This window comes from Pelophylax lessonae, assembly GCF_965119305.1.
Source record: "Pelophylax lessonae genome assembly, chromosome: 9".
In the NCBI taxonomy this organism is placed as follows: domain Eukaryota; kingdom Metazoa; phylum Chordata; class Amphibia; order Anura; family Ranidae; genus Pelophylax; species Pelophylax lessonae.
Window position 1 is genome coordinate 186,002,097 of NC_138776.1, and position 19,212 is coordinate 186,021,308.

At 43.9% G+C, this 19,212-nt stretch overlaps 1 protein-coding gene across 2 annotated transcripts in view; it reads left to right on the forward strand.

Annotated features, from left to right (window-relative positions):
- Positions 1–14,497, forward strand: part of BMS1 (BMS1 ribosome biogenesis factor) — an 88,040-nt gene extending 73,543 nt beyond the window's left edge. For both annotated transcript variants that reach the window (XM_082267577.1, XM_082267578.1), the window contains exons 18-23: positions 106–164; positions 6,276–6,398; positions 10,376–10,523; positions 12,043–12,218; positions 12,306–12,467; positions 13,974–14,497. In XM_082267577.1, coding sequence (XP_082123703.1) covers positions 106–164; positions 6,276–6,398; positions 10,376–10,523; positions 12,043–12,218; positions 12,306–12,467; positions 13,974–14,201 — 896 coding nt within the window. In that variant the 3' untranslated portion in view covers positions 14,202–14,497. The remainder of the gene's footprint in view (positions 1–105; positions 165–6,275; positions 6,399–10,375; positions 10,524–12,042; positions 12,219–12,305; positions 12,468–13,973) is intronic.
- The last annotated feature ends 4,715 nt before the right edge of the window (positions 14,498–19,212 follow it).

Sequence of the window (19,212 nt, forward strand, 5' to 3'; positions counted from 1 at the left end):
GTTGAATTTGCAATTTCCCTTATGTGTTTTAATGCTTTTTTTTTTTTTTTTTTTTTATCCGTAAAATGATTCACACAACTAATTTGTATTACTGTTTGTGTTTAGGGCCCATCACACCCCAGGGAACTGGCTTTTTGGCTGTTCAGTCTGTTAGTACCACAACAGTAAGTATATACCCTACACACATACGTTTAGTGGTTTTTGTGATTTTTATTTCGGCGTATCTAAAAAAATATATAGTATCGCAGCCTACTGGTGACTGTGTTAATTTCCATTTTTCTGCTTTATTTTAAAGTGGCTTTAAATCCTTAAGGTTATTTTTTGTACCTTACTGAATGTTATGTATTAAGGTTAAAAAAACCTTCTGTGCTGCAGCCCCCCCCCCCCCCCCCCCAGCCCCTCTTATACTTACCTGAGCCCAATTTGGATAGAGCTTTGTGCCTGAGAGCAGCAGCTCTCTCCTCTGTCTCAGTCCTCACTGGGTAGTGGCTCCCGCTGCTGCCAATCAAATGCTGTAATGAGGGAGCAGGGGGTCAGGCCGAGTCATACAGTACTAATAGGTGGCTCGGGAGTGAGCCTGCACAAGTGCCACCATAAGAAGCTTTCTATAAGGGCACTTGCAGAAGAGGAGGAGCCAGGAGAGTCTGGGGGGGGGGGACGAATAGAATCAGGACATTGCACAGAACAGGTAAGTATAACAATATATTTATTATTTTATTAAAGAAAAACCTGAAGCTTTAATGCCACTTTAACCTGGTAATCCTGCCATTAACACGCTTCCTGTCGTGGGGCAACTGTATTGAACAGCTTTGTCAACCTAGGAAAGGGAGCGTGGTAAGACTACATAAAATCTTCTCTATAACAGGGGTAGGTGGTTTGTAGTCCTGAATTAACAGGGGAAAAATGCTACCGATAAATTTCTGAGCTCTCTACCTATGGACTGCTATCAGCTCCCCGAACGAACACCTTTTTTCTCTATCGCTCATTGACAGACGTAGTCCTCTGTGATGCAGCACCTTCGGGTTATGTTGCCTCCACAGGAGTAGGACTAGACAGGAAATGAAAAATGCTCTGGCCACACCCTAGGGGCAGTCCCAGAGGGTATATCCTCTCTCTCTCTGCCTCAGCAAATCAGTTTTTTTCTGTCTAGTCAGGAGTAAGGACCTAGATACCTTGCTGGGATCTTTGGTCCTGGCAGGATTTTTTTCTTAGAAAATAATTTTTTAAGACAGCTTTTTTTCTCCAGTGTTCCTGTGAGATCTTCAAGCAAGAAAGCTGAACTGGGCGACGGGCGGGATGTTGAGATCCAGTGGTCACCCCAGTTCAGCCTACGAGCGCGTGCAGGCCATAGCTCCGCGCTGGGTCGGCCGCGACATAGTCCCACTGGACGGGGACTGACCCTGCGAGTTAAACGTCTCGCTGAAACGCCAAAGACCATGAGTCACGGCGCCCGTATTGGTCGACAGCCCTCCTACCTCGGTGGAGAGGGGTACTGTCAGGAGTTGGCGCCCGCCTGGTTCCGGTATGGTGAGTAGTATGTTCCCCCTTTCCCCCTGACGGGTCTTGTGGTGAACGCGGGCCCCTCTCTGTAATGGTAAGGATGGGTTCCCCTCTATCCTACAACATGTCACAGATCCCCCTAATTGAGTGTGATTTTTGTGTATAAGAAGCCAGGAGGCTTGGTTTGGGAGCTGACAATCTAATTGTAAAAATGTGAAAATGATTGTAGTCAGTGGCTGTACTAGAACTTTACTGTGATAGTATAAGGTATCCTACCTGTCAGTAGCCACAGGGCGATGTCTATACATGTATACTGCATTCCAGATCATTCCTCCAGCTAAGCAGATGCCTCCCGACGGCCACGGACCGCATACGGCCCGCTAGGGTCCGGTACCTCCGACCACGCTGACCACCATGAGGGTGAAGGGTTGTGAGGCCGAGATCCTTCTGCAGACATGCCGCTATTCTGTGCAGGCCGCCGCCATTGTTTGGTAGATCGCACGAGGCCGCCATTTTGGTGTAGCCTCGTGTCTCCAGCATGGGGGCGGCCATGTTTGAGGTGACTCAAACACCTCATGGAGCCAGGGGGAGGAGCCGGCAGGCGTGTTAAGGGGCGGAGCCGCCTCTTTTACCCAGGAAATAGGGCCAAAGACTTCCTGTCTGTAACAAGACAAGCACTGAGCAAGCTGATGAAAACTTCTGTGCATCAGGGATGAGCCTTGGGGTCTGTCTCTCTCTCTGTGGGGTCCAAAAAGGCAGGTAACACTGAGGGGCGCTGTTGCGACTGGGGGACACAAAAGAAAAAAAAAAAAAAAAAAAGTTTTTTTTTTTTTTACTTTGTCATTTTTTTGTCGCTGGCAAGTGTCTTGTATAATCATTGACCCTGCCGCATAGGTATCCCCACCTGATCCCCTCAAGGTGGCCGCAGGACCCTCCAGTACCCCACTTGTTTTTAATGCATTATCGGCAGTTTTGGAGTCTTTGGTATCCCGGGTGGAGGTGGCCTGTCAGGGACGGTGGTCAAGTAGCGACCCCCGCCTACCCCTATTGTTTATCAGATACTTCAGATACGGATTCGGAGCTGGTCAATGCAGTTGCAGGTCCCTCTTAGGGGGCTGTTGTCTCAGGTAATATCTCCTCAGCAGTGAGGAGCACGTTTCTGCCTCCGCCATAGCACAAGAGTGGTGGATGCACTAGTTGTGTCCGTCCGGGAAACCTTTAGTCTTGAGGTTACACCGGCAGAGGTAGCTGAGACTGAGATTCCTTTTTGGTACTTGTTAGCCTACCAAAAGGGCGAAGGATTTTCCTTTACCCAAATGGGGTCATTTTGAAACGAACCCCTGTTATTTCCAAACGCATGGCTAGGTGCTATCCGTTTGAGGAATTTCTCTTTATAGGATAGACGGTACCACCTGCTGTCTTGCCACAGACTGTTAGGATAAAAAGACCTCGTAACTAACGAGGACCTTCCTTTTCTGCTCATATAGAGTTGTTCGTTCCGCGAGGGCGGGCGATAAGGCGATACCCTCCAAAGCCCCTTTAGAGGGGTTTCAAAGGGCGCTGGTCGGGTAAACAAAGAGTCCGGCTCAGCCAAGCCTGAAGAATATAGCCTGATGAACCCCTACCCATCTCTGGGGTGGGGTGGGGGGGTGTCTTCACCGGTTTCTGGAGGACACAGGATCGAGTTTCGATCACTTCCACCGGTGCGATTCTTCCCTTCTAACATTGAACGGTTTCAGGGGTTCTATTCGAACCTATTCACAATGCCCAGGAAAGAGGGCAAGGTGCGTCCAAATCTGGACTTGGGAAGAAATAGAGTCCATCCGTACAGTGGTGGCCTCCCTGCATCAAAGAGATTTCCTGGCGTCCATAGACATATAGGATGCCTATCTTTATATCCCCATCATCGCAGGACATCAGCGTTTTTTCGCTTTCCCAAAGATCATCCCTGGTTCCCACCAGGAGACTGAACTATCTGGGCCTAAGGTTGGATACATCCTGGGCAAGAGAGTTTCTCCTTGCTGGGAAACTCCAGAAGGTTCAGTCAACGATTCGGAAGTTGCTGTCCGTCAATTGGCTGGGACTGATGGTGGCCTTCTTAGAGGCAGTACCGTATACCCAGTCTCATACCCGAAATGAAGGAGATTCTTTTTTAATGGAATCAGAATTCCGATTCCCTGGACAATCGGATCCGGTTGAGCGAGCGGACCAGGAAGTCTCCGATGCTCAACCAGGGGAAGTCATTTCTTCCGATAGTATCCAGATTACCAATAAGGGTATCGGAACTGAGAGCGATCAGATTTTGTCTGATTTACTGGATCGAGCAGCTCTAGAGCAGCCCGATTCGGATCCAATCGCATATGGCCTCTTCATCCAGAGGTTTTTCCCTAGCTGTCCCTTCATTGGGACATCCCGGATGTGGATCTGTTGGCACCTCGGCCTAACAGGAAGGTGCGGAGGTTTGTAGCTCGCGCCATGATCCTCTAGCGGACGCAGCAGAAACGCTGATCGCCCCGTGGGGGCAGTATCAGCTACGGCATGCCTTCCATCCTCTCAAGTTGCTGCGGGAACTTCTTCGCAGGATAGAGGTGGAGGGAATTCCAGTTATTCTGGAAATTCCGGATTGACCTCGTCGAGCCTGGTACGCCGACTTGGCGAGGCTAGTCGCGGACGCTCCTTGGAGACTTCCTCTCAGGGAGGATTTGCGGTCTCAGGGACCGATCTTCCATCTTGCTTTACAGTCGCTGGCTTAATGGCCTGGCCATTGAGACCCAGGTACTGAAGGACAAGGGAGTGTCAGCTTCAGTTATTCCTACCTCCAGTTAAAGCAAGGAAAGCGACTTCCAGCATGGAAGTCTTATATTGCATGGTGTGAATCTATCGGATTTCCCCCACATACCTATTCGGTGACCCGAATTTTGGTCTGTCTGCAACAAGGGGTTGAGCAGAAACTATCCTTGAGCACGATCAAGGGTCAGGTTTTCGGCGTTGGCAATCTTCTTTCAAGAAACCTTTGGCTAATCATTCCTTGGTGCGGAATTTCATCCAGGGGGTGCGACATCTGGCTCCGCCAGTGCGCGCACCCTTACCGCATGGTATCTTAATTTAGTGTGGTCGGTTCTTCAGAAACTTCTCTTTGAAGATATTAGGGAGATTCCCTTGCTTACATTCCCAGAAGCTGGCCTTCTTGGTGGCCATTACTTCTGTACGCAGGGTGTCAGAACTGGCCGCATTATCCTGTCGTTCCCCAGATCTGGTGGTTCTTCTTCCGAATCCATCCATCCTTCCTTCCTAAAGTGGATTTTGTAAGACGGACTCACTTTTTGTGATCACGGATAGCCCTTGAAGGGGGTTGCCTGTGTCTGCCGCGACCATATCTACATGGATCAGTCAGATGGTGGTACAGGCTGATTCTATTAAGGGTCGGAATCCTCCGTTCCCTGTTAGGGCGCACTTCACTCGAGCGCTCAGTACTTCCTGGGCCTTTCGCCATCAGGCGTCAGTGGTCCAGGTATGTAAAGTGGCCACCTGGTCGTCGGTACATACCTTTACAAAATTTTATAAAATTGATGTGATGGCATCGGCGGATGCCTCATTTGGCCGCAAGGTTTTGCAGGCCGCAATTTGAGGAGACCGGTGGTCTACCTCGAGGGTTTTTTTCTGTTTGAAAATGTTTTTTTTTGTTGAGTCTCATCATTAAGGATGAGCATTGTAAACTTCTAGTTGGCACCGGTTGGGCCTTCTAGATTTGGATTTGATTTCCATTTTCCCACCCCTCATTTGTGATACTGCTCTGGGACTTCCCGAAGGTGCTGTATCACAGAGGACTACGTCTGTCAATGAGCGATAGAGAAAAATGGATTTTTGTAAAATCTTACCGTAAAATCCTTTTCTCTTAGCTCATTGACAGACGTAGTACCCGCCCCTCTGTTTTTTTGAGTTGGGTTGGGTTAAATTCTCTAAAGACTGCTTTTATGACATAACTGATTTGCTGAGGCAGAGAGAGAGAGGATATACCCTCTGGGACTGCCCCTAGGGTGTGGCCAGAGCATTTTTCATTTCCTGTCTAGTCCTACTCCTGTGGAGGCAACATAACCCGAAGGTGCTGTATCACAGAGGACTACATCTGTCAATGAGCTAAGAGAAAAGGATTTTACGGTAAGATTTTACAAAAATCCATTTTTGGTAGCAAGGTTTAGAGAGCACTGGCTTATTCCACTTGAATGAATGCATGTGAGGAAAGTTTGGACTATCTGTCCTGGTAATGGACAAGTAATAATGCTGTCTGTCATTTACCACTCACATTTTAAGCGTTGTGTTAAAATCTCCAACTAGCCTTTTTTCCATTCTAAGCTGACCACATTACAATCCCTCCTATGTAAATAAAGAAGATCAATCCCCCTCAGAAGTTCTTCTTCTTGTGTCCAATGCCTCTTAACAGTTGTACTCATGGAGGTGTTTAAAAATGTAGTAGTTGTTTGTAGCAGCTACAGCGTTAATAGATTAGTTGTTGACACCTCAATCTTCTTGCTGACTTCCTATGCTCTTACAGCAGTGTGGCACCAGAAACAAATTACTCAGGGTGTCTGATTGTGACAGTCAGTTGCATATTGGCATGCTGCAGTCTTGACCTTCCCCAGCTACTTCTCATAAATGATAGAGCGGACCTCACCAGTTAAAATGTCAGAAAGGGACATTAAGTAATAATCTGTGTTAGCCATGGCAGCTGGTCAGTGATGTACATTTCTAAAATGATTTTGTTTCTTTTCTTATAGGCAGAATTCCGTATAGCTGCTACAGGTGTTGTCCTAGATCTGGATAAATCTATCACGGTGGTGAAGAAACTCAAATTGATAGGATATCCCTGCAAGATATATAAAAATACTGCTTTTATTAAGGTACCATCTCACTCTAATTCTTTCTTGCGTAGGGATTTTTAAGCGTTGTTGTTTTCCTTTTTTATATATGTTATGTAAGATATTTTAACCACCTCCTACTCAGCCTTTGGTAATCGTATGGCCAGATGGGATCACTGCTATCCGGAGTGGACGTCATATGATGTACTCCCACTCCGAGCAGCGGCAAAATCTGTTACCTGCTGTATTTACTGGACACAGCAGAACACAAATTGTTGTACCAGGCTGCTGTTTGCGACCCTGATACCATGTGATTGCTAAGACCAATCACAGTGACCAGATGTTAGTTGTACACAATGGCTTTCATTTATAGCCATTGTGTACTATTGTGGTGATCTCTGTGATTGGTCACAGTGATCGCATGATACAGGTCCAACGCAGCAGATCATCACTGTAATAAGCAATCGTGGTAAAAACAAAAACAAACGTGCAATACAGTGTCAATATTGTGACATTATACTGCTCTGGTAATATGTAAAAATGAAGAATAAAAAAAAAAAGTGTAATAAACATTTTTCAAAAAATAACTACAAGAAACTTACCATGCCTCTTACTAAACACCATGGGGTGTTCTCTTTTAAAAAAAAAAAAAAAAGGCATTACTGTTGTATTATTTGTATGTCCTGGCATTTTAGGGCCTCAAGAAATGAGATTGGCAGATTGATCCATTTTGAAATCTACTGTGTATACCATCGTTTTTAGGTTCTTTTACACTAACTTTGACACAGACTAATTAATAAACACTAATGTGGCTTATTTTTACCAAAGCAATGTAGCAGATAATATTTGGCCTAAATTTATGGGCGATATTATTTATTTTTAAAATTTTTAAACAAACTAAGAAAAACATGATTTATTTTTTAAAATTGTAGGGTTTTTTAAAAAAAAAAAAAAAAAAAAAACAGGGATTATTAGATGCCACCAAAAGAAAGCTATATCTGTGTAAAAATGTTATTTGTGTACAGTGTTGCATAACTGAGTGGCATTCAAAATGTGACTGGGCAGAAAGGGGGTGAAAGTGTTCAGTATTGAAATGGTTAAACATGACAGACGCGTGCAGAGGCAATGACCTAGACCTAAATCAGATGTGTGCAATCAGCACCACTTATAAATATGTACTTTTCTATTTTTATTGTAGCCCCTACACTAAGTGATCGAACAAAATAACTATATGTCAGACTCTGTGTTCAGTAGCTGCTGAACACCGATTAGTGATTTCACCACACTAAAGAATAATCAATATATAAAGATATGGTGCAGCGCTGCTGAATATTCAATACTGTGAAGTCCTTTATAAATATATATATTCCACCGCCGTGCTCAAATCTTCTTAAACAAATGAATTTGTGCCACCACCACCAGGTGAATTGAACGCTCACCTCACTCCTGTTAATAACCGACTTATTCTACAAATCCTGCCAGTCACTCTGAAGTGGATGTAAAACTTCCTTCCTTCCTAACACAAAGGCAACTCTATAGCGCTCTCCATTTAAATAATTTATTAAGATGCCCCAATTAAAATACACTTACAAGAAATCAGATTAAAAAAAGCATATATAAATCACCAAACGATCGTCAGACTGCATACCACACCATTCGATTTTTGGCAGCTGTGCGACGTCCTGAACTGAACTCCTCCCTCCTATACGCGTATCGCCATTGGATTGGCTTCTTCAATAAGAAGTAGTTCAGATCCTACTGAAGAAGCCAATCAAATGGCAATACTCGTATAGGAGGGAGGAGTTCAGTTCAGGACGTCGCACAGCTGCCAAAAATCGAATGGTGTGGTATGCAGTCTGAGGATCGTTTGGTGATTTATAAATGCTTTTTTTTATCTGATTTCTTGTAATTGTATTTTAATTATCTTTTATTGTCTTTTGTGATTTAAAAGGCGTTGTTCACAGTTTCGAATATTTAGCAGCACTGCACAATATGTTTATATAATGATATAGACCTGTTCTGCTACTTCTGGACGGGTGACTTCTGGGGCTGATATGTTTCCACTTGGGTGTTGAGCAGTTGTAGTCTTATGGCAAGATAATAATAACATTTTTGTAACACTTCTCTCTTGGAACTCCACGCACTTATCAAATTGGTATGGGTACTGCGTTGATAGAATGCCCAAGCTCCACCAGGTTTTAAAGGATAAGCTCACCTTTTGAAAAAAATAAAATAAATGCACCATTTTTTGCAGGTAAAAAAATGTGCATTTATTATTGTTTTTTAAGGAGCCTGCAGAGCATTGCATCCACGATCAGCAGATCATTATTGCAAACTCAGACTACTGCAGCCTCTCAGAATAGCTATTTGCCCGTACATTAATGTACTACAAGGATGCTCACTAGCATGCCCTCCCAGTCCATTGAGAACTACAATGATCACATGATACAGGTATCATACACAATGGCTGGCGATACTTGTAGGCATTTATTCACAGGACACAATTTGTATTCAAATTCTGACAATGGGTGCAGGGAGAAGGTCCCCACCCACTGTCACAGGGAGGAATGGTGGGGGTAAGAGGCTGCAGATGCTGAAACATGTTACGTGTTCCACTTTAAAAACTGGAATATGTAACCTGTTCCAATGGTGAGCTTATCCTTTTAAGACTACTCTGGGCACTTTTAAATATAATTTTTCTGAGGAATGGGGGGAGCATGTCTTGAGTATGGGAAACCAAAAGGCAGGACCCATGTTATTTAGGGTTTTATAAGCAAGTAGGCACATTTTTAAGGATGTCCTCCGTTTCATTGAAAGCCAGTGTAGGGTGTGAAGAATTGGGGTGAGGTGGCAGTGACCGTTTGTAGGTGAGTAGTCTGAGAGTGATGAGTAAATTGGGTGGATTCCGTGTTTTGTACCAACTTCAAACAACATATTCTTCCTCGGGGAGTATAGTAGAGGGAGTTGCAGTAACCCAATAGTGTGCAATATCTGGTGACATAGTGCAACTGTTTCTTGTTCCTAGTTTCTTTGTATTCCAGCCTTTTAACCCCTGAATTAGACATATCTGACCGTACTTGTGAGAAACTAAAGATGTTTGAGATCATACTGTTATGTCTTAAAATCAACTTTAACCATTTGAGCTCCGGAAGGTTTTTACCACCTTCATGACCAGGGCATTTTTTGCTATTGCAGTGCGCTATTTAACAGACAATTGAAAATTAAAGGCCAATAAAATCGTATGATTATTTTTTTTTTTTCACACAAATAGAGCTTTCTTTTGGTGATCTTTGATCACCACTGGGTCTTTTCTCCCCTCGCCTTTCAGGACAGCACCTTGGGGAGAGAACGCAGCTTTACCCACTCAGAGGAAACACTGCCTTGACAACACCCCTTTAAATGCAGCTTCTTCCACCATGCTGTCAGTCTTAGTGTTTCCTCCACCATGGTGGAAGTGCTGCAGGGTGGCTGTGCCCTTTTGAGGGAGAGAGGTTGGTAGTACCTCAGTATGTGTTCCATGGACCAGCCCAGCATCCCCCCCCCCCCCCCTGCACAGAAGGGGGGTGTTTTGGTGTCTCCTACCTCCTGTGGCTCAAGGGAGTAATAGCCAGCTGGGGAGACCTGCCTGGTGTGCCCGGATCCCGGCGTTGTGCTGACGTGTCGGCTTCGAGTCCCGGACGCGGGCGAGCAGCAAGTGGTTCTGGACTCGGGGAAGGGGCAGGACTCCTGGCAGGTATTTCCTTCCTGCCCTCAAAGTAGGGATGCCTGGAGGTTTGTTTAAAGATGATTTTTATGTCTGCAGCAGCTTCTGCCCACTCAGAGGAACACTGCAATAGAGGAGGCAGAGCTGACAGCAGGAGTGGTGGAAGCAGGTGCCCAATGCACCAGCCAGACCTTTTGTTTGTATTTGACTGATGTGTCTTAATGCTTCATTTTATAGAAAAACACATTTGCATGTTCTTTTTGGTCTGCTGTAATTTTTCCCAATATTGTACTTTTTTTTTTTTTTCTTTTCTTAGGGAATGTTCACTTCTATTCTTGAAGTGGCTAAATTTGAAGGTGCGTCAGTCCGCACAGTGAGTGGTATTCGAGGGCAGATCAAAAAAGCCTTGCGGACACCTGAGGGGGCTTTTAGGGCAACGTTTGAGGACAAGCTGCTAATGAGTGGTGAGTAATTGGTGCTTCTGAGAAGTGCTTCCAGGCAGAATTAGAACTATGCTGGCTGAGGGGAGTCTGATGTTTCTCATCTTTGTATTAATGGTGCATCTTTGATTTACTGATAGGTTTTCTTTAGAGTGTTTTATTTCTCTGAAGAAAAGTTCTTTGATAAGTGAGGCGACATCCAGATGCAATATGCTTCTGTAAAGGTCCTAATAAATGAAAGAAGACTCTGCAGAGTGATGGATGCATTCAGGCATTAGTTGACATATTTGATATTGTTTGTAGTGCTTCTTTAGGTTTCTCTGTTGCATATTTTGTGTTCCTTGGTGATTTTGTATGCTGCTCAGTGATACTATGTGGTCCCTGGTGAAGCTTCAGCCCATGAGTAAAAAGGTTTTAAAGCTGGTCTATAGCAAACCTTTAAAAGTATGTATATAATGTTTGGCACCCAGTTATAAAGTGAAATGTATTTATTACCTGTGAGTCTCAAAAGTTTGTATCTAAAGCAGAGTTCCACCCAAAAGTGGAAGCTCTGCTTATCTGCCCCCCCCCCCCCCGAAAGGTGCCACGTTTGGGGGAGTGGGGAAGCAAATACCTGTTAAAAACAGGTACCTCCTCCCACTTCCTTGTAAGGGCACCACGGCGAACTATGTCATTTGTGGCCCCTCCTCTTTGCCGTCCACTGCCTTCTGGGAGACACAGGTCCCAGAAGACAGCGAGATCATTCAGAAAGTGCAGCGTGATTTGCACGAAACAGGCTGTGAAGCCGCAGGGCTTCACTTCCTTTTTCTCTTAGTAAGGATGTTGGCGCCTGCACCCAGTGCTGATGGATGGGTCGGCTTCAGGTGCTGACATCGCGGGCTCCCTGGAGCGGTAAGGGTCCTTTATATTAAAAGTCAGCAGCTAGAATATTTGTAGCTGCTGACATTAATGTGTTTTTTTTTTATTTTATTTTTTTTAATACATGCTGCGCTTTAGAATACATTGAATTTTCCCCTAATGATTGCCCATACAGGGCAGTTAAAAAATGTCAGACCACTGTGTGCAATTATGTGACAACTGGTACATTTTTCACAGCATTAATGTAATAAAAGACATAGGGAGAACTATTTCTGGCAGAGAAATGAGGTCACGGTGGGGAAGAGCCTAACTGAAGGCAGGTGGACTTAGCACTCAAAAGGAAGAGCCTGTTATCAAGTGTATTCTGTGGAAGCCATTGATACTGAGGTAGCATGTGTGATCTGACACTGGGAGTCCAGGTCCAGGCCTGCCTGGTCACACAAACGGGCAAAGTGACGGTGAATGTCTAAGCCACTGTATTTGCATAACAGGCAGTTGGCATTTTCAAAATTAGAGTATTACAGTGGTAGCTTCCATGTCTCTTTAGGAATCATTGAGAAACCCAGAGAGGCATTATAAATTACACATTGGTTGTCATTGGATGTGTAAAGTACCTACTAGTATATAGTTTATGAATTCCTTTTCACCCATTTTTTTCCTTTTCTTGCTCTCCCTCTCCTGTTAGATATTGTATTTCTCCGCACCTGGTACCCAGTCACTGTGCCCACCTTTTATAATCCAGTCACCTCGTTGCTGAAGCCTGTAGGGCAGAAAGAGACCTGGACAGGGATGAAAACCGTTGGACAGCTGAGGTATGAGCTTGGCATCACACAGAAGAAACGGAAAGATTCTCTGTACAAGGTACGTACAAGTTTAATTCTAACGAAAGCTGATATAACACCATCAAACAATGGTATATGAAAACGCATGTTCCTTCTTCTTTTTCAGCCTGTAGTGAGACAAGAAAGACACTTTAATCCACTCCACATTCCTAAAGCTCTGCAGAAAGCTCTGCCATTTAAAAGTAAGCCCAAAATGAGGGAGAAGATGGGCAAGATTACGAGAGACAAACTGCGGCCAGCTGTAATTAGAGAACCTCATGAACGCAAGGTAGGAGCACCATAACTTTTCATAATAATTTCTGATATGTGTAGTACTGCGAGATGTCCTCTCTGCTTTTGCTAGAGTCTCCTCCTGTTGTTTTGCTTGGTGGTCTATTTCTGAATAATCATGGTGCATTATCAGATTTCACCAGTAGGTGACACTGTAGATCATATCAACCAATGTACCCTTTAAAAAAAATCAGTAATCCAGAAAAGAGCTGTTGCTTCCATGTTATAGTACAAGTACTTGGGATTGTACATGTTATAGTACAAGTCCTTTAACCCGTTCATGACCAGAGGGTCATAGTGCATTGATGCCCACATCAAATTGAGTCAGTAAGCTTGACAAACAACTCTTATTTAGCTACCTAAATCATTTTAACCACTTGCTACCCGCCCGCCGTCAAATGAAGGCGGAGCGGTGCAGCTATTGTTCTGGGGCGCCGTCACATGACAGCGCACCAGAACAGCCTCTCTCGCGCTCCCAGGGGGGGGGGGGGGGGGCGCGCAGAGCGGCGATCGTGTTGCTAGAACATGGCGCGACTCCGATCTCAGTAAAGAGTCAATGACATAACTCTTTACCCATGTGATCGGCTGTGTCTAATCACAGCCGGTCACATGTAAATGAGGAAGTGCTGTTATTCGGCACTCCTTGCCTCACACTGTCAGAGTGTGAGGCGAGGAGAGCCGATCAGTGGCTCCTCCTCATAGGGGAGACAAGTACAAATAATCAGAACACTGATCATCAGTGCCCTGATTACACAAAATGTAAATAAAGTGCCAATCACTGCCCATAGTGCTGCCAGTCAGTGCCTGCTCATTTAGGCACCGACTGGCAGCACTATGGGCACTGATTGTGGGCACTGATGGTGTTGCCCATCAGTGCCACCCATCAGTGCGACATATTAGTACCTCTTCATAAGTGCCACCTCATCAGTACCCATAAGTGCCACCTCATCAGTGCCGCCTCATCAGCGCACATAAGTGAAGGAGAATTATTTTCAAAATTTACTCACAGAAAATAAGAACTTTTTTTTTTTTTCTCAAACTTTTCTGTCTTTTTTTCTTTTTTTTTTGTAAGAAATAAAAAAACCCGGAGGTGATTAAATACCACCAAAAGAAAGCTCTATTTGTGTGAAAAAAATGATAAAAATTTCATATGGGTACAGTGTAGCATGACCACGCAATTGTCATTCAAAATGTGAGAGCGCTGAAAGCTGAAAATTGGCCTGGGCAGGAAGGGGGTGAAAGTGCACTGTAGGCAAGTGGTTAAGGACGTAAGGCTTTCATCTGCTCTGGTTTTTTAGGCTGCATGTGATCAACGTGATTGGCTTGCAATGCAGATTGGTTCTAGATTGTTAGCTTAGACAGGATCTGCCCGAGACAGTGTGGTCTGATAGACTTGTGTGTGCGCCTTAGTACGTTAAGCTTTAGATTGTGGACACCTAGCAGTTCCACTGTAAATTTCTTGAACAGCAAAAGAATTAACATGCTTCAATTTTGTCCTTTATAGATAAGCGCTCTCCTTACTGCTTTGGGCACTGTAAATAACTACAAGAAACAGAAGGCCAAGACAAAACACAAAGTACAGAGGAAGGAGTTTATGCGCAGCAAGCAAAAGGAGGAGGAAGACAAACTGAAGAGGCAGAAGGAAGCCCGCAAAAAGCTTTTCCGTACAATCGGACAGCGAGAGAAGAAAAAACAGAAGTCAAGTCTCAAAGGCAGTCAAGATATCAGCTGACAATCCTGATCGTTACAGATGTACAGATTCCTTTAAATATGTCTGCCCACTCCTGGGGTTTTTTTTTTGTTTTTTTTTTTACTGATAAGAAGTCTAATGGGTTTATTCAGTAGAGCAATGCTGAAGTGCAACATGAGAGTAACCAGTAACAGCCAATCAGATTTCAATTTACTCTAGCCCCATGGGGTTCTTTAGTACTGCTCTTAGACGATTTTCTTGCACTTTTACTAAGCCTGTTCATATATGAACTTTTTAGTGCAGATATTTTAAACTCCCTGATGAGCGTAAAAGCATGTATATAACAATGTTAAAGAATATCTAAACTCAAAAATAAAAATGTATTATGTTGCAGCTTACCAGTCCATTGATGTGGTGGATTTTTTATTTTAAGACGGAGTATTTTTAGCAAGTACAGAAAATACCTGTTGATCTTGTCAGAAATTCAATGACTGGATGACAATGATGACACCACATCCAGTAATCTGTAATATAATCCATTTTTGTCTTTGGGTTTGGATATGCATTAAGGTTTTCTTACCCCAGGCTTTCATATAGAAGGAAGGCGAACTCTTACAGTTCAGACGCTGTACAGATAGTAGTTTTGTGGGTGAAAGTTGCAGCTTTTTAGAGCTGATTTTTCCTGTGAGCCTCTTTTGAAGGCGATTTTAAAGACTTGTGAATAACTAACTTTATTTTGAATTACTGAATTGCATGTACACACTAGTATATATGGTCTGTAGAATTTGCTGCCTGTGCCTTGGTAAATCAATATAAAATACAATACCCCAAAACAGATTTACTTGTGAATTGCCACTCTTTCAGGGAAAATTGACTTTTTTGGCAGTGTGTTTTTCTAACATTTTAAATATTTTATTGCATTGCATATCCTAATTAAAAAGAACATCTAAAACAATCCATCACTGGAAATGCAATACTCGGGCCCATTCACGAGCATTAGCATTCAGTACGGTGTCTGTAATGGTTTTACAATTGGCTCTACATGTATAGCTTGTTTTCTCTGGCCTTCTGTAAAAAAAATTTTTTCCCAAATAAAGGTAAAAAAAAGTGCTTTTGTTAAAAAAAAAAGAATCCATAAACAGCTCTCTAATGTGCTGACATTTATTCCTATGGCTTCCTCGTAACTTGTACTGTTCCTGCAAAACAGGAAAACCCAGCTCAATGCAGCGCAAGTGTCTGAACAACCTCCATAGACATAAGTGTATGTAAAACCCTAGCAATGAACTTCTTGTATTTGCTCCCTTTTGGTTTGCTAAATGTACAGTTGAAAGCACTGTGTTTATATATGTTAAAAAAAAAAAAAAAAACCCTGTCTGCCAGAAATCCAGTGATGTTCTGTGTCCTGCACACACTGATGACTTATCGGCTGTGTTTAAGCTTGCAGAGGCTACCACTGGGAACTACAGAACCTTCCCTGTGTAATGGAGAGGAGGATGTGTTCTGTAGTCCTGTCCTAAGTCAACAATGTAGTTTCCCTTAAAAGCACAGTATAGTGAGAGCATGTGGGATTGGAACTATTGCCACTAGCAGGATCACTAGCTTAAAATGAAGGAAGAAGCCTGAAATAAAGAAAATGAATGCAGCGACCACCTCTAAGGACTGGTAAGCTGTGGAATGTTACATGTTCTTGGGTTCAGATTGATTTTAATTTCATTAGGCTGCTCAGGCATTTACTTGTGAGTATATTGTACATAAATGCCTTCTACAGAGTGTTGTCTCAGTTTCAGTGAGATTGATTGGCAGGCAGTCGAAGCAGCTGAAATGTGCTGGGAGTTTTGCATGTACAGGTGCATCTCATAAAATTAATTTTGTTCATTTATTTCAGTAATTCAATTAAAAAGTGAATCTCATTAATTTATATAGATGCTTTACACAGTGATATATTTCAAGAATTTCTTTTATTTTAATTTTGATGATTAAGGGCCCTTTCACACGGGCGCTCCGTATGTCCGCAAATCAATTTTTTGCGGATGATTTACGGACATAATGTAAGTCAATGGCATTGCGGATGTCAGCGGAATACCATCCACTGACATCCGATTTTCTTCCTTTCAGTTCTGTTCCATTTTTTGGAACGGAACAGAACCCTATTTTTTCCTCCGTTAAAAAAACAGAAAGGAAGCAAAATCGGATGTCAGCGGTGTCATCCGCTGACATCCGCAATGCCCATAGACTTACATTATGTCCGTATATCATCCGCAAACGGATGGGATGATATGCGGACATACATAGTGGATGACACAAGTGTCATCCGCTCCGTGAAAAAAAAAAGTGCCGGAGCGGATCGCAATGCGGTCCGCTCCATGTGAAAGGAGCCTATGGCTTACAGCTAGTGAAAACCCAAAACTCTGTATACTAGAATATTACATAAGACACAAAAAAAAAAAAAATAAATACATTTTTACTACAGAAATGTTGGCTTACTGAAAGGTATGTACATGTACAGTATAGCATGCACTCAATACTTGTTCGGGGCTCTTTTTGCATGAATTACTGCATCAGTGCGGCATGGAATGGACATCTTCATCCTGTGGCACTGCTGAGGGGTTATGGAAGCCCAGGTTGCTTTGATAGCGGCCTTTTGCATTGTTGGATCTGTTATCTTTTATTTTCCTCTTGACAATACCCTACAGATTCTCTATGGGGTTTAAGTCAGGCGAGTTTGCTGGCCAATCAAGCACAGTGATACCATGATCATTAAACCAGATATTGGTACTTTTGGCAGTGTTGGCAGGTGCCAAGTCCTGCTGGAAAATAAAAGCTGGTCAGCAGAGGAAAGCATGAAGTGCTCTAGAATTTCCTGCTAGAGGGATGCGCTGACTTTAGACTTGATAAAACACCTGACCAACACCAGCAGGTGACATGGCTCCCCAAATCATCACTGACTGTGGAAACGTCACACTGGACCTCATGCAGCTTGGATTCTGGGCCTCTCCACTCTTTCCTCAGACTCTTGAGACCTTGATTTCCAAATGAAATGCAACATTTTCCACAGTCTGTGATTATTTGGGGAGCCATGTCATCTGCTAGGGTTGGTCCACTGTTTTTTATAAAATTCAAAGTCAGCGCAGCCTTCTACCAGGAAATTCTAGGGCACTTCATGCTTCCCTCTGCTAACCAGCTTTATGGAGATGCTAATTTCATTTCTATTTAGAAATCAAGGTCCCAGAGTCTGGAGGAAGAATGGAGATGCACGGAATCCAGAATAGAGATGCTGATTTTATTTTCCAGCAGGACTTGGCAACTGCCAAAAGGACAAATACCTGGTTTATTAATCATGGTATCACTGTGCTTGATTGACCAGCAAACTCGCCTGACTTAAACCCCATAGAGAATCTGTGGGGTATTGTCAAGAGGAAGATGAGAGACTCCAGACCAAATAAGGCAGATGAGCTGAAGGCCGCTATCAAAGCAACCAGGGCTTCTATAACACCTCGTAATGCCACTGGCTGATCGCCTCCATGCCACACCGCATTGATGAAGTGATTAATGCAAAGGAGCCCGACCAAGTATTAAGTGAATGCTATAGTGTACATGGGCATACCTTTCAGTAAGCCAACATTTCTGTATTAAAAATGATTTTTTCTTTGGTTTGATGGACACAGCGCTTCATAATTCATAACTAGTGGGTTATATTGCCTCTTCCAGGAGTAGGACTAAGCAGAAAAAAATAAACCTGGCTACGCCCTGGCCTGTCCCCAGCTGGTATATAACCCCTCCTCTGCTCTTAGGTAATTTAGCTATAAACGTCCGCTGAGGGCTTCCTCTCAGAGTAGACCAGTTGTCCCAAGGGCTGATCTACCATCCTGCTTTACAGTCGCTGGTTTTAATGGCTTAGCTATTGAAAGTCCGGTATTGAGGGATTAGGGGTCTGTCTGGATCAGTGATCCTTACTATTGTGAAGACAAAGTCATCTTCCAGCAAGATGTACCATCGTACGCGGAAAGCGTATATTTCTTGGTGTGAGTCAATTGGCGATCATCCTCGATCCTTTTCTGTGGCTTGGATCTTAACCTTTCTTCAACGGGGGAATTGATCAGAAGTTGGCCTTGGGTACCATCAAGGGCCAGGTGTCTACCTTGGCAATCTTCTTTCAGCGACCCCTAGCCACGCACTCTTTAGTTCGTACCTTTTAATAAGGGGGGTTTGACAAGTGGCTCCACCTGTATGGTCTCTTTTGCCACCATGGGATTTAAATTTTGTGTTTTCGGTTCTCCAGAAACCTCCATTTGAGAATATTCGGGAGACTCCCTTGCCTACGTTCTCCCAGAAGGTGACATTCTTGGTGACTAATACTTCGGTCCACAGGGTATCAAAATTGGTGGCATTATCCTGTTGCCGTTCCTTTTTGGTGGTCCATAGGGATAAAGTGGTTCTTTGTCCCTGTCCATCATTCCTGCCCAAAGTTGTCTCTAACTTCCATTTGAATGAGGACTTTGTGTTGCCTTCCTTGTGTCCCAAGACGGCTCATCCCACGGAATTTGCTTTGCATACCTAGGATGTGGTTTGTGCAATTCAGATGTATCTGGCAGCTAATAAGCCTTTTCGGAGGTCAGACTCGCTTTTTATGGTTATGGATGGACCAAGAAAAGGGCTGGCCGCTTCTTTGACTACCATCTCCAGATGGATCAGACAGACGATGACTCGGCCCATTCCATTAATGGTCAGGTTACACCTTTTCCTGTCATGGCGCATTCTACTCAGGCGTTGATTGCTTCTTGGGCCTTCCGTCATCCGGCTTCAATATCGCAAGTTTGCATGGCGGCCACTTGGTCGTCCGTGCATACCTTTACAAAATTCTATAAGGTAGATACTTTGGCATCTGCGGATGCTTCTTTTGGCCGCAAAGTTATGCATGCTGCTGTTCAACCGCTTGCCGACCCCCCGCAGCAATTTTCTTTGCGGGAGCTGTCCTGGGAGCGAACGTTTGCCCACCCCCACTAAGATGCGGGGATGCCGAAGCACGGGACTGGCGGCACTGATTGCCACTGAG